The sequence below is a fragment of the Haplochromis burtoni genome, unplaced genomic scaffold (genome assembly GCF_018398535.1).
Source record: "Haplochromis burtoni strain Fernald_Lab_line unplaced genomic scaffold, NCSU_Asbu1 Contig_524, whole genome shotgun sequence".
Classification (NCBI taxonomy): domain Eukaryota; kingdom Metazoa; phylum Chordata; class Actinopteri; order Cichliformes; family Cichlidae; genus Haplochromis; species Haplochromis burtoni.
In genome coordinates, this window is record NW_024582885.1 from 242943 (window position 1) to 258107 (window position 15165).

At 39.1% G+C, this 15165-nt stretch overlaps 1 protein-coding gene across 1 annotated transcript in view; it reads left to right on the plus strand.

The window, feature by feature from the left end:
• LOC102313238 (replication protein A 70 kDa DNA-binding subunit) overlaps nt 1-14962 on the plus strand; it is a gene marked incomplete in the record, with an annotated part of 55940 nt that extends 40978 nt beyond the window's left edge. Inside the window, 4 exon segments of the mRNA XM_014329225.2 lie at nt 6413-6589; nt 6734-6841; nt 6959-7045; nt 14201-14962. Coding sequence (XP_014184711.1) covers nt 6413-6589; nt 6734-6841; nt 6959-7045; nt 14201-14302 — 474 coding nt within the window.
• Between the last annotated feature and the right edge of the window lie 203 nt (nt 14963-15165).

A 15165-nucleotide genomic window follows, 5' to 3' on the forward strand; every position in this document is an offset into this window, starting at 1 on the left:
CGAACCGTGACACCAAAGTATCGAACCGAACCATGAATTTTGTGTATCATTGCACCCCTAGTATACAGCTGCGTCTGGAGAAAATAGAATATTGCAAAAATGATTGTGTTTTGTTTCATATATTCTGTATTCATTACACATGAATGGAAATAAATATAGTGATATGTTTATTTAGGCGATTACAGTTTTTAGGTCATGAAAATCCAAAATGCAGCATTACAGAAAGTGTATCCTGGTGTAGTGCATTACATTCAACTGCAGTCACTTGGAAGACTGCTGACTTAGCAGTTTTCCAGATGATAATGCTTGACCCTCCACAAAGAGAGTAAGCTACATAAGGTTACTGCTGAAAGAGCTGGCTGTTTGCAGAGTGGTGTACCAAACCGTATTAGTGAAAAGTTCACTGGAATGGGATGACAAGCAAGGAGTTTATTAAACTTCACCGAAACAATCTGCAAATTTAATTAAACTTTAATAAACTATCATCTTGTCTTTATTTTTAGTTAGTACATACCTTAAACACTTAAAGCTGTAAGCTAATGATAGTTATATAAGAGCAGATGCTGTTGGTGCAATAAGCTGTACGTTTTACGTCCAATGGATGCACGATCTGATTAGTCGACTAATCGCAAAAATAATCGGTGACTAGTCGACTATCAAAATAATCGTTTGTGGCAGCCCTACTCACCACGCAGATGTCTTTAGGAAAGGAGGTACAACTGTTGCATTGCTAATATCAGTGATGTAAAGCCACTACTAAACCAGAGATGGTGTCAGAAGGAAAAGGAACTGGAGTGGTCCAAAGTCCTCTTTTTAGATGAAAGTACATTTTGCATTTCATTTGTAAATCAAGGTCAAAGAGTCTACTTGAAGAGTAAGTAGGCACAGAGTCCAAGGTGTTTGAAGTCCAGTGTGAAGTTTCCACAGTCTGTGATGATTTGGGTGCCATGTCATCTGCTGATTTTGGTGGAGGTTGGTCAGGTGTATTTAATCAAAGTCCAAAGTCAATGCGGGCGTTAAACAGGAGATTTTGAAGTACGTCATACTTTGCCAAAAGCTTTGCTGACCATGTTATTACTGTGCTTCACTGACCAGCCAACTCGCCTGACCTGAACCACACAGAGAATCTATGGGGTATTTTCAAGAGGAAGATGAGGAAAATCCCAAAATCCAGATGAGCTGAAGGCAGCAAGGACTTTAGTAACACCTCAGCTTTGCCACAAGCGCCACTCCAATGCAGTAAAAGGAGCCCCAACATTTTTTATCTAATCGTGGAATAATAATCTGAGATACTGGATTTCTGAGCATTAAGAGCTGCAAGCCATCATCTTCAAAATTAAATTAAAAAAAGGCTTGAAATATTTCACTTTGTATGTAATTAATATGCAATGTAATACACTATATGAAAGGGAAATTGCTGAAAAATCAGGAACTCACAAAGTGCAAATAACTGACAGGGAGTTAGAAAAGAAAAGTTAAATTTAATTCTGAAAACAAAAAAACCTGTATTTTTTTCCCTGTCCTGTAAGAAAATAACCAGAATTTCTTTTAAATTCATGTCAGAATTCATACACAGCACAGCCGAGTCTGAATATGGTCATGCCAGTAAAGCCATTATCACTGAACTGAACCCACAAAATGCACGATGAAAGCAATCCTTACTGCTAAACATCACAGGATCATAATGTGATTGAAGGCCTCTTATTAAAAACTATCAAAGAAGCTTTTCTGTAAACAGACATGGTTCCAGTGATTTTTAGACCTGACTGCTGCTCAGCCTCATTTAAATGTAAGCATTTAGACAAACACAAATCCACAGTCAGTCTTCCATTCATTGTAAACAGAGCAGCTGTAGGCTGTGCCTTGCTATGACTTCATGGATTAGAGTCATGCTTCTCTTGTTTTAGCTGTGGGAGGGAGATAGCGATGCTTACGTATTAGCAGTAAAGCCAAACGCCGTTAGATGAGCACACAAGAACCTTCAAATTGAATGTGTGCCATTTTAAGAGGTGTCATTGCACAGAATTATCAACCTTTTGACCAAAAGCAGAGTGCATCTAAATGTGATGCGCCACTCCTAAAATTTCTAATTAATGAGATTTAGTTCAGACTAGTCTGCCTCATTCCTCGCATTTAATTGGAAGCCACTTACGGGTAGCTTCAAGATCAATGTCGCTTCTAATAAAAATTTCTAATTATGTTTTTGGAGGTGTGGGAAGCCTATAGGGCATAACATTACCAGAAGGGAAGTGGCGCAGATAGAAAATGTGGGAGACTGAGAGCTGATGAGTGGAAAAAGGCAGGCAGAGCCACTCAAGCTACATGTCACTTACAAAGCTGCACTGAGGGATGTTTTTTTCTTGGGGGAGGGCGGGGACCAAGGCCACAGAAGAAGGTGTAAAGAAAGTAGTGAAGAGTGGACTGGATAGAAGTGACAAGGGTTATTAAGAAAAGGTAAAGTCAGGATGAGGGTTGAAAGGTGAGAAATCCCTCTTTTTCTTGTTTTTCTTATTTTTTCCCCTCTTCTTATCCTCTGTCCTGTCCTCTTTTCTGTCTTCTTAGCTGTCTGCCCTGCGTACCACCTACTGATTCTGTAATTGAAAGGCTTTAAGAAGCTTGTCTCTCGTGCACTCTGAGGCTGCGGCTTTGGTTATAATAATGGAATTCAAATCATTAGCTTATAGTTTGAAGGAATCTAATTTGACATTCTACCTGTTTTCCTCCATGTAAGTGTGTGACTGTTTGCGTGTGTGTGTGTGTGCGCGCACACAGATGCAAGCATACAAGCTATTTCTAATTAATGTAGCAATGTGTGTGTTGGGGTTTGGGGACAAGCATTAAAGTTGGCATGTGCAGCCACGTCAATTATGTGAAGTAGATTTTCACTTGGTTGCCCTTCCACATACAAATTTTAATTGCATTTAGGTGCCAGAAGGTGACACAGGGATTTGGTGTGATAAGAATGAAAACTATTTTCAGAGCTATGTGTGTGTGTGTGTTAATGTTTCTGAATCTTTAGGTAAGTGTGCACACGTATTTTTGCATTGTAGTGTGTGTGTTTTTATGTGCAGCGTTAGTCATGCTACTCTTCCAGGCGTTCCTCAGTGTGCTTAAGGTTAAGACTTTGCCCCAAGGCTTTTGTGTATACACTGGAATACTGAGGGAGAGAATAAAACACAAAGGGAGAACTGGAAAGATGATGACAAATGCAGTGGGATTTATTTAGAGTGGTCTAGTTTTGTGGGAATCACTATGGTTCAGATCGCGATGACCTCTATCCGCTCATTGTCTGTAGCATCTGCCAACATTAGGAGTCCTCAACAACCCCGTGCTTTCAAAAAGCATCCTGTTTTCTTTTCTCTTGTTACGTCCACCCTTCTACCACCTTCCCCACTCATCGCCTTCCCACCTCTCCAGCCTTCCAGCGCTCCAATCTGCCCAAGTCTGCAAAACGTGATGAGGCAGGCGGAAAATGGGAGTGGAGTGTTGAGGGGGAGAGCGCTGTTGCTAACGGGAGGAATTCTCCTAATTAAAAAAAAAAAGCCTTACTAAGTGTTCAAGAGGGGTTCTTGCCGTGTGGCATGTGTACTGGGTAGATGGATGGGTGGACAGATTATGAGGATGTGAGTCAGTGTTAGCTAGAGGGGGAAAAAGTGTCAAAGAGCTCTAAGTCTGACTGGCAATATCTGTAGAGGTCATGAGGACAGAGGACATCATCAACCCTCTCATGAGTGACGCTGTGAACACAATGGCCTTTTCACATTCCATGCTCTTACTAAACAGTTTACAGCGAGTGTGGGCTGTATAACGAAGGAACAGCATTGCTCTGTCAGCGTGTGTGTGTTTGTGTGTGCGCGCACGAATTTGGCCGGCATCCTAGAAAGAGTCTTTGATAGACTCATTTAGGCCAACATTAGTAATGAGTCTGGCCCAGCTCTAGCTTGTAGTTGTTGTTTAGAATGCATTTTAAAGCATTTCATTTTAAATTCTGGCTTCAATTCCAACATCTTGTTTAAGACCTGTTCTCCTGATAGAAGAAATACCCTCTGGTGAATCGAAGAAAAAAAAAAATTTCTGTGGTTTTTCCAAGCATGTGCAGGTATATCACATTCATCACCCCGTGCTTAACCGCGTGTATGTTTGCATGCAGGCACGTCCACGTGCGTGCCTTTTCCCAACGAGATGCAGTTCCTGTGCTGTGTGCATTCTTTATATTTATATTTATGGAAATCAAATGCCGAGCGTCTCCACAGGATGAGAGAATAGCCTTTTCCCCCCATAGAATTAGCATTTCTTTCCTTTTTAGCTGTTGATTTTACCAGTGTGAGTTCTGCCGCCTAAGGAGCTAATATCTGTTTAAATTACAGCAATATCGCTGCATTTTAATTTGATGCTGTTTGACTGTGTACACTTTAATTTAAATTCCTAACAGAAAGAAGTTCAGCTCATTGTATGTGTATTGCAAATGCACAAGTTTGGGTCTTTGCATATAACCTTGCACCGCAGCCGTGTGTATATGTCAGCGTGCTTGTGCGCGCGCATACATTAGCACATTAGCACTATTTCAAAACTAGAGAGGAAGAGAGAAAGAGATCCGTCTCATCTTGCATTTATTATGCAAAGAATTCTCAAACTCCCTCTGCTCTCTTTTTAAACAGTTCCAAGATTGTTTGGAAGTCAAATAGAGATGTGTAAACAGCATGCATCTACCAGCTGGGCCAACTTGTTGGCAACAGTTTTACAGTTGATGCCAAATTTGATCTGAGTTTATTTTTATTTTATTTAATATTTCTCTTTCACCCTCTTTAAAACTGTCCGCTCTGAAAGGTCCACTTTTATTCCTCTCGATCTCACTTTTCTTTTGGATTTTATCGTTTAATTTCATCACTTTTAAGTCATGATTTTAAAAGTAAGGCAGCATAAAACACAAGAAAATACCAAAAGAATACTTACAATGTTTAGATGAAAACAACACATCCACTGAGGGTTATTCACCTGGAGCGCTGATGAATGTTTCTTTTAATGTGCTGCTCAATATTAATATTAGTGCACTCCTTTTTTCTTTATCAATTTAAAAATCACAAACAGTAAAAGGGATTGTGCATCAGTGCTGCTTTAAAGAAGCTAACTTATTTTTAGCTTCACTCTAGATTGACTGCGTGATATTTGCATACAGATTTTGGTATTTGTTGAATTATTCCACTCCTGTGTTCTGCTGTTTTTTGTTTGTTTGTCGTTTTTTTTTAAATGCTGCTCCTTTTTTATTGAAAGATTACATGTTCAGTTCCCGAATGAGGTAGCAGTCCATGTTTCCTACTGATAACTTGTTTTGTGTAAGTCTTGTTTACGCATCAACACTGCACAAGGGAAAGGTGCACCACCTCTTCTCTGTCAGCTAAACCTTCCTCAAGCTCTTATATGGGAGGTTTGTTTGTCTTTTGTGGTTAGCTTCAGTTTTAGATCTTTTGTCAGCTGCCTTAAAGCAGCCTGCAGTTGTTAATTGCTACCACAAAATGTAAGGAATTATAGAATGACAAAGCACTGGAAATGTCATCAGCTGTCAGTTTGTAATGATTATTGTTGACCTGTCTTATAAGTCCTGTTGAGTCAGGACTATTTTTATAACTTTATGAAAGAACAGTGCATTTATATTTACAATTATTTGTTTAGACTTTTGTTTCAAACTTTTGTACAGATCTGTTTTTTTTTCAGTGTTCATACGCATACCTTTAACTTTAATCTTGGCTCAAGAGTCTACAAGATGGTGTAACAGTTTTATTCAACTCTAGAACTCCAAAAAAAAAAAAGCAATCAGATGGCTTTGCTCTGAAAGCTTGAATGAAAGGAAGCAAATATGAGCCAGCTACAAGGACGGCTACAGTTAATTTCTTGTTTTAACATCTGCCAGCTCTGCAAACATTCAAAGGAGAAAGCTGCCAGTTAAACAGGAAAACTAAATGATCCATAACACTGGCACTGACTATTATTCTGCCATGAGTTCCTTTCTCCTCCAGCTGTATGCTGTCAATTTGCCATATTTTTACTGACACCGACTTAAATTATGCTTTTGAGGACTGGTGTTAATTAGCTGGTGAAACAATGCTAGATTGTCTCCCAGTTCCAGCAGGAATAGTTAGACTGTTGCAAAAATTGCACATTAAATGCAAAGTTCTTAAAACAAGTCTCGGGTGATTTGGTTGATTTGCCACATTCACATTTAATATGGAAGAGTAATAGACTGAAAAATATAATAGACAAAATGCAATTAAACTGCTGCTGGTTAGCACAGCACCTACAGATTAACTGCAGCTTCCGAGACAATCCGATTGCAGCAATATGATTTGGTGTTTATAGCAATCGAGCTCAACCCCTGTAATAAGATAAATATGTTTTTGTGTTCCATTTTATACAGGCACAGTATTTCAGCTGCGTGGCGACAGTGCTGTACATTCGTAAGGAGAATTGTCTGTACCAAGCTTGTCCATCTGCAGACTGCAACAAGAAGGTCATCGACCAGCAGAACGGGCTGTACCGCTGCGAAAAGTGTAACAAAGAGTTCCCCAACTTTAAATACAGACTCTTACTTTCTGTAAGTGTGCACAGTGCACATCAATAGTGGTTGTTATACATACTGTGATGAGAATTATTGTAACCTACATGAATATGCATGACCACACATACACATATAAATAATCTCTCGCCCACTCATCATCTCGGCCTGTTCCTCTCTCAGGCCAACTTAGCTGACTTCGGGGATAACCAGTGGGTGACGTGCTTCCAGGAGACAGCTGAGGCCCTGTTGGGTCACAGCGCAGAAACTCTCGGACATCTCAGAGACACAGTAAGACACATAGGCGGACAAGAAAATTGCCTTTGTAATTTTGCCAGAAGGTTTAACTGTAAAAGACTACTTCCTGTGCTTCCTGATGTTGTATTTCCCTTGTTTTTTGTTTCTAAGGATGAAGCTGCCTTCGATGAAGTCTTCCAGAAAGCCAACTTCACAACTCACATCTTTAAAAACAGAGTCAAGCTAGAGACCTACAACGTAAGTGGCTAAAAACTGCTGTGCAATATAAAGTGGTACAGTGCAATACAATTTAGCAGCAAAGCAGAATATACTGGTACACACTAGTGCTCATCATTGTCCTACAAGCATTCTTTCAGTGATCCTGGAGGAATATTCAACGCTGATTGGCTAGTGTCACAAACAGCCGTATTATCGCTATATTCAACAAATACACCAGCAAGCATCTTATTTCCCCAATACAGCAATAATAGGCTTTCAAAATACACAAAAGGTTTGCACACAAGTCACATTGTTGTAGAAGTCAGTAAATGGTTTATCCCCTGGGTCAGTTTCACAATAAAAAGCAGCTACAATACACAGATGTGTTTGTGCGAGCTGTTTCTTTTATATGACAGCGACCAATTACAATTATGTAATTGTTTTGGGAAATTACAACATTTTCTGCTTATCAACTCCACAGCCACACATGATAATAATAATGGATTGCATTTATATAGCATACTAATCAGGAAGCCTTTGGTTTGAATCCAAACCCCTCCAGTCCGCATGTCGAAGTGTCTTTGGTGCTTCGATACTTGTATAAAGCCTAATTATTAAAAAATTATATAAGGAAAAGCTTGTAGTTTTAGCAATGGAAGGTATTTACTGATCAGCAGGATCCTTAAGGATGAAATTAAAAGAGGCAATATGAAGTGTTAGTGCTGACATAAACCACAATTTAACCAGCTGTGTTAACAGAGGCTTCATTTACCCAAGCATAATTGGCACTTTTCTTTATGAAGTCACGTAGAAATGAACAAATTTTCAAATTCTCATTAATGTAAAGACATATAACAGAAAAAATATTTCTTCTTAGATTAAGGGAACATGCATTATTTTTGTCAATAATAACCTATTGCAGTGCATTAATGAATGATCTGCATGCCATTCATGAGTTTGTTAAAGCACTCATTATCAGATATTGTCTTCCAGTCGGTTGCACTGCAGACCCAAGCATGTAAGGCTACATATGCAGTTGTGGTGTGAATGAGACACGGCGGGTCCAGGGATCATAGGTTTGAGCCATTTTATTCAATATTTGTCACACCACAACACCCGCCAACCCCTGAGTCCCCGTGTTTTTAACTAGGCGGGCGTGATTAAGGATGCCGTGCAGGTGCGTCCGCCCTCCCTGCACGGCACCGCAGACCACGCCCCACCACAGCAGTATAATCACGACATGCTGTCAGTCACATAACATGAATCCGAACTCATTTCAATTAGTATAAGAGTGACAGGGGAGTTGTTTTATAGCCAGTGCACTTTGGATAACAGAAAACAAATACAGCTGTGAATTCATTTCTCTTAATTAGTCGCTAATTAGCATTTAGCTATTGTCTTTCTAAGCCTAATTAGCGTAATTATTCAGAGTCTAATTTGCTGCTGGGGGCACATACCGAGAGTCTGAGTGGAATGATTGAGATGTAGGATGAGCTCTGAATGGTCTGTGTCCTGACCTCGAGAAAATCTACAAGGAAAACTATGCAGAGTTCATAAACCATAAAGTGAGGAAAGTCTAACTTCACCAACAATAATGTTTATTTCAGTAAAGTGTGATCTTTATGTAGAAAGCGGAGGAAACTGTTTACGCTAAATGTCAGCATATCACGTCTACTTGCCAGCCTGAAGTTAGAGGAGCAAATAGAGGAGGCTGCAGTTTCCATTATATTGAACAATGCAGACGCTTTGGTCAGAACAAATAGCATTTTGATGATTTTGCTTTTCTTGCAGCCTTACCACCGGTGGGGCTTAAAATGCCGTCCTCAGGGCTGCATTACAGAAGGAGTCATAGTTTTTCAAAACAAACACTACTTCACCTTGGGAGTATGAACATTCTGTGTAAATTATCCACTGAGAACCATCAATGTCCAAAGGAAATTTCAAGGTAATCTTTGCTCAAATTGTGAGACAGAGAAAAGGGGAGTCATCGCAGTTCAGAGGGCCCTGGCTGGCAGCAAATGGAAATGAAAAATTGAATATGTCAACAGTGTTTTAGACACAGTTTAAATGATCTACTGAACAACTAAGCAGCTTTGAGAACAGCTAACTGAGCAATCAGGTTTTTTTTCCACCCTGAACGCAAATGCAGGCACAGTAAGCGCTTGTCATTACAGGCACTATTTTGCCATGCATGTCTGTGTTTGAGGCAGAGACTGATACAGATTTATTCATGTAATTCAGTGCTCTGGTTATTCAGTTAATTCAACAATATTAAAAATAAATGAATTGCAGCTGGCACTTAATAAAAAGAAAATCATTGATCACCTGTTAATTATGCATCAAAGGTGATACTGTGGAGAGACATAGAGCATTTTAACAACATGTTTTTTCAAGACCACAAATGCATCCAAATCAAGTTGTTGTTTTTTTTACTTTTTAGGTAAATACTTATTTTTCTATTGCAGGATGTGTCAGGAAGAGTTCAAGACAAATAGGAGCACTTTTTTGATCGTTTCAGTTTTCAACAAAGTAGATATAATGAGCTCAGAATAGAAACGTGTTCTACATAAGGCTTATCACTGTATTCAGACATTTTTTCCGTCTGCATTTGGCACAGCCTGCGATTCAAAACACGAGCTGTTCACTTTGTCTTTCTACCGAAGCCTTCATTCTTACACACTTGTGTGACACAAGGCAAAAAGTCCTACCGCATTGTTTTCACAAAAATAGAACAACGCAATGAAATGTCAGAACCTAATAAGATTAATGAAGTTGTAAAGTGTGTGCTTTGTCACTTGTCATAACAGAGACACGCAGAGAGAGAACGACCTGGCTTAGGATCATATTTTAAGGTTTGTCTTATTTTTAGGAACAGAAGCGAGATGACAAACTACCAGGTTTTCGACTTAACAAGCACATGTTTTTTTTGTTCAGTCATCAACTCTACCAGTGTACTATCTATCTATCAGTCACTCTTCCTATTTAGACCATTATCCTGTTTAGACAAGGTTATGATAAATTCTTTTCTTTCTCTCACAAAGGTAATTCATATTATATAATCGCCTATTTTAGGAAAATACTATTTTAAAAAAGGGCCCGGCCAGTAAAAGCATATATATTGGCCAAGAAATGAGATCTAGAAGTAAAAAGGAGACCCTTAAAACCATCGCATGAGTCTTGGCAGTACTTAGTTTGACCACCAGGGGGCAGTCCTGAAGAATGTAAGCATGTAAATAAATAGCTACACATAAGAGGTCTTAGCTAAATCTGTTTATTTCATGTGGAAGAAAAAAATGTTTGATATGTTTTAATATCAGATTCCTTAAGCATATAGGTCACCCTAACATTATCAACCTATGAAGGCCTATAATTTGTGTAGTTGTGTCTACTTTTTCTAGAGATTTGAGGAAATTGAAGGTAACGTTTCAAAGAACCTTGAGTCCATCGTGTTCTTCAATCAGTTCTTGAACAACGGGCAGTGTGGCATAGCTGATGGGGGAAATCACTGAGTTGTACCTGGTCTATAAAGTAGTGTTATGGACCCATGTGGGATGCTCAGAGCATTCGCCAGAGCAGCACACTCACCAAAAGCAAACACCAGCACTGACGTTATTTCCCAAAGTAAATAGCACACGAGGGATTTAAAGGAAAACAGGACTCATCAGACCAGATGACCTCCTTTCAGTTTGTTTAAGGCTTCTTTTGTTGCGTGACGATGGGTAAGGTTAGTTTTAGGGCTGTGGCAGCCGTCACGATGTGGCTAAAGTGCTCTGATTTTCAAATCCAGCAAACTGGCTCTTTAATCCCAGGACCGTAATGTATATGGTTTTGTAAGTAAACAAATATTATTCACACATAAGCATTCCAATTGCTAACTCATGTATATGTACTCTTTTTTGTGATTAATGAGAATTACAGAGAAGCCACAATAATTGTTTAAATATGGTGACGACGGTGCCCAGTCTCTTTTAGCCCTGCTTTAAAGGTGACAGCTGTGTGAAGAATGATAATTGAGAGTTTAAGAATGAAGGTCAGACTCCCTCTGTCCCCCTTCTCACCTGGCTAATCTCTACATGAGGAAGACGTGATTGACATTTTGTTTTGTTTTTTTGAAAATTGCAGAAATTGCTTAAGGCAACTTGACTACCCCTCTGTTGGGGGGTGTAGTCTCTGAAAGCTTTGGAGTTTGCCAGGTTTTTCACATTTGGCATTTAATAAATATTATATTAAGAATAGATTACTTTGCTCAAGTGAGCTCTGAAAGCAGAAAGTACAAGAAGCAAAGCAGTAACTGATAAAATTGGCCTGCTTTTATACTTTACGACAGGTATAAAAGTGGGAGACTCTTATACAGATGTTGTGATGATAAATGTGCATTTATCATCACAACATCTGGTCTATATTCACAACCAGGTAAACAAATTTACAAAGCCTTCACACGATGAGAAAGTCCAACGCAGCTGGCAACAGACGTAAATAAAAATGTAAATGCTGCATTTAAATAAAGTTCTGTCTTAACTGTCTGCCGAGTTTCATTAAGGTGGTGCCTTACAAAGGCAGGAGCATGTGCAGTGAATCAGAAACTAGTGCTCCAGAACTGAGTGCAGTAAAGGCTCATCTTCCTCTCCTACACACACACAATTCACAACATGGTGAATTGGATTTACGGAGCACTAAAGAGCGCTGTTTACACATAATCTTTTAATTTGCATTTGTTTAAAAGACAATCCAAAGAAATGTGTATCTGATTTCTGATTTCGAACCAGTACTCAGATGTGATAATTAAGTTCAAGTCTTAGTCTTTGAATCTGTTCCAGGCTGGCTGATTATTCATCTTAAATATGTGTTGCTGTATTAGTGCACATATATCTGTGCTTGTGTCAGAGTCCAAGTGCATCAGTCTGAAGTGAATACATTGATTGTGTCTCATTTAATCTATTAGTGTCATAGGGGATCTGTTTTTCTTTCCCTGTTTTAACAGACAGGCCATTCAGAGTACACTCGTAACACAGCATTCACACCACATTACACTCAGACCTTTTTGCTGTCCTTGAGTGTGGAAAAAGATTTCTGAAAATTCTGAAAGAGAGAAAGAGAGAGATTGTTTCCAAGGAGCCAGACTTTCTAGAAACTTGTGTTCCTGGGCAATAGTTTTCCAGTGTTTTCTCGCTAATAGGCCAAAATAGTCCTTTTGACCCAAAAGTCCTACAGTAGAATTTAACAGAAGGTGGTTGGTGACCTTGTCAGAGGCTTAATTCACTTTCAGACAAGTTTTAAGAATCCTTTATCAAGGTTGCCTTGCATATTTTTGCACATTTTACTGGATATATGGGAAAAAATGGTAGTAGGATTTATCCTATTCATTTCAGTTCCATAAAACCTATTGTGTGGATGTGTTAAGATATTTCAGTCTTGACCTAAGTGCTGGATTGTTAATGAATAATATTTCTCTGCAGGTAGTTTTGGGTTATTTTTTTGCTCAGTACAGTACAGCATCTTAATTATTCTCTTTGAAGATGTGGCATCAGTAAGTGTAAATGTTTATTGGCTAGTTGTGCGCTGTACTTTTGCATGTGTGTGTGTTCTGTTTTTTTTTCTTTTTGTGTACACATCCAGAAGTGCTGGTATTTATTCCTTCAGCGCACCGCCTGAAATTGAGTTAGAGAACAGGGGTGAATGTTTGGCTACGAAGTAATTGTTTTCTCCAGATGCGATTGCAGTATTAGTCTGCGCATATTAAATTACCAAGCTTTCTTTCTCTCAGTACCCTACCATTTGGAAAACCATTATTTTTAAATAAGTTGTCACCTTTTGTCAAGTGGAACCTCCGATTCAAACCCCCCTTCCCCCACGTATTGTTTAATTTGCCTGAGGTAGATGCAAATTGAAAATACGAGTAGAAGTGTGGAATCAACGTGTGAACAAATGTTCAATCCTTGATGCTGGTTATCCTAAGTGAATTGCTAATTCTCTCTGGATTGATCCTTTTAATAATTATCACTGATTATGACAGAAAAGAGCTTTTGACTTTATGCTTTCACTGGAAATCATGCCATTGTTTGATGGTACAGAATCTGACTTACTGATGGTGACTCTTACTGCAAACAGTTGAGACCGCTTACATCTGCGTACACAATTATCGATCTCAATTGTTGTTGTGTTTGTGAAAGTACAAGCACGCATTCACACCGATGGGTAATTTAGAATCTCCAGTTAACCTAACCAGCATGTCTTTGATCTGTGGGAGGAGGAAACCCACGCAGGCACACCGAGAACATGCAAACTTCAAACAGAAGCTGGCCTGTGGATCCAGGAAGCCTCAAGCTACGAGGCACTAAACACTGTAGCTCTGTATAATATGGCAGATTAGAATATGTTTTTATTGATATCATTTTTATTAATATAAAGGGAACAGGTGGAACATCCTTCTTTTTGCTTACTTTTGTAAATGACATGGAAAGTGTCACCTTTCCTGCTCTGCTTCCCGCCTTGGGGCCACATAGGGTCACTTTATAATCACACAGTACATTGGGTTTGAGTAATCACACGAGTTTATGCTAAATATTGATGAAGTCTGTGATCGTGCAGTAGCCAGTGTTTGTGTTCTTGTTTATTTTTTATTTTTTTAGCCTTCAGGACTCAGTCTGACTTGCTGAATTTTCATCGTTTGAGGTGAAATGCTTAAATTCATCATCAGAGGTGTCTGGTTCCCAAAGAGAGTGCTTTGATGACAAGATTCGCTTACATCATGGGGGGGGGGAAGCCGCTCTCGTTTTCTTACATTTGTGAGATTTTCCAACGTATCAAAACAGAAGAAGCAGGCAATGCAAATTAAAATCAACATATTAAATACCATGTAAATTATGCAGCTCAGCTCGAGATGACTAACGACATCATGGCTCACACTTGCCAAAGGATCTGAAATTAGACCATACAATAAAATCTACTGGCCTTGCGGCTTTTTGCATAGAGTTTGAGAAGAAGGTTGTTGATACAAGTCTGAGCTGACAGCAAAGCTCTGTCAGTAGCAGGAAGTTTCAGTCCTAAAGCAGACTTTCCACCGCTTGGGTCTTAATTGGTTCAGTAGATTAATGATTATGTGCAGTCTTGAATCGTGCTGATCACAGAGGTTAAAGTTGTTGTTTCCTTACCTGATGCTGTGCACTGAACTCAAACTCTCTGTTTCCTCCACAGGATGAGAGTCGAGTGAAGGTAACTGTAATGGAAGTCCAGCCGGTCGACCACAGAGAATACAGCCGGAGACTCCTGCAAAACATCTACAAATTGGCTAGATGAACTCAGTCCCACCCATTCAAATGTCTGTCTGGTCATTAAACGCATCTTTCGCCATTCTGCAACTGGTGTCCGACTTTTTCCCACCTGCGAGATAACAGCATATCAGGCTGAGACAGGAGAGGGGGCGGCCAGTGATTCATCTAAATGGCAGCCAAACAAAATACTGATATTTAGCAGATGACTTCCTTCACAGAGCGGAGGGGAAAAAGGCAAAAAGATCTGATGGAAGTGACTTCCAGCTTTATTTTAATGGCAATTTAACTTTGTGTTTTCAGTTTAAAGAATTTTTTATCATGTCCTGCTTACATTTTCACGTCTTATGCATCATGTAAATACTATGATTGTAGTGTTTTCTTTTTTCTTCATCAACGTGACATATTTCTTCGGTTTTGTACTGGTGATGCTCAGTGTTAGTTGAGTAAGACGTAGATGAGTCACATTTATTTAATCTTTGTTTTTTGTTTTTTTTCTTCAAACAGAGTCTTGGAAAAAATGCGTGGGGGATGCACGTGTTTAAACTGCGTTCACAGCGTGCGCCTTGTTCTTAAAAGATACCCTGGGTGTGTGCGTGTGCGCGCGTTTGTGTTTGGTTTCCTTTTGTGCTTCCAAGAAATGTCAGACAAGAAAAAAACAGGCATTAAAAGGACATTAAAATAGAAAGTGTCTTTGTCTTTATCTGTGTTGTCTTAACAGGTAGGCTTACAAAACGTAAAATTGCATTTGCTGGGAGATCAGAAAATATTATATTTTTTAGAGGTATTAAACACCTGGATTTCTTTCTGAAATATAAAGGTTTTCACCTCACAGGATAAGGTGACCTGAGGCAGCTGGCGTGCTTTGTAAATAATCAAATTGAAAGCTAA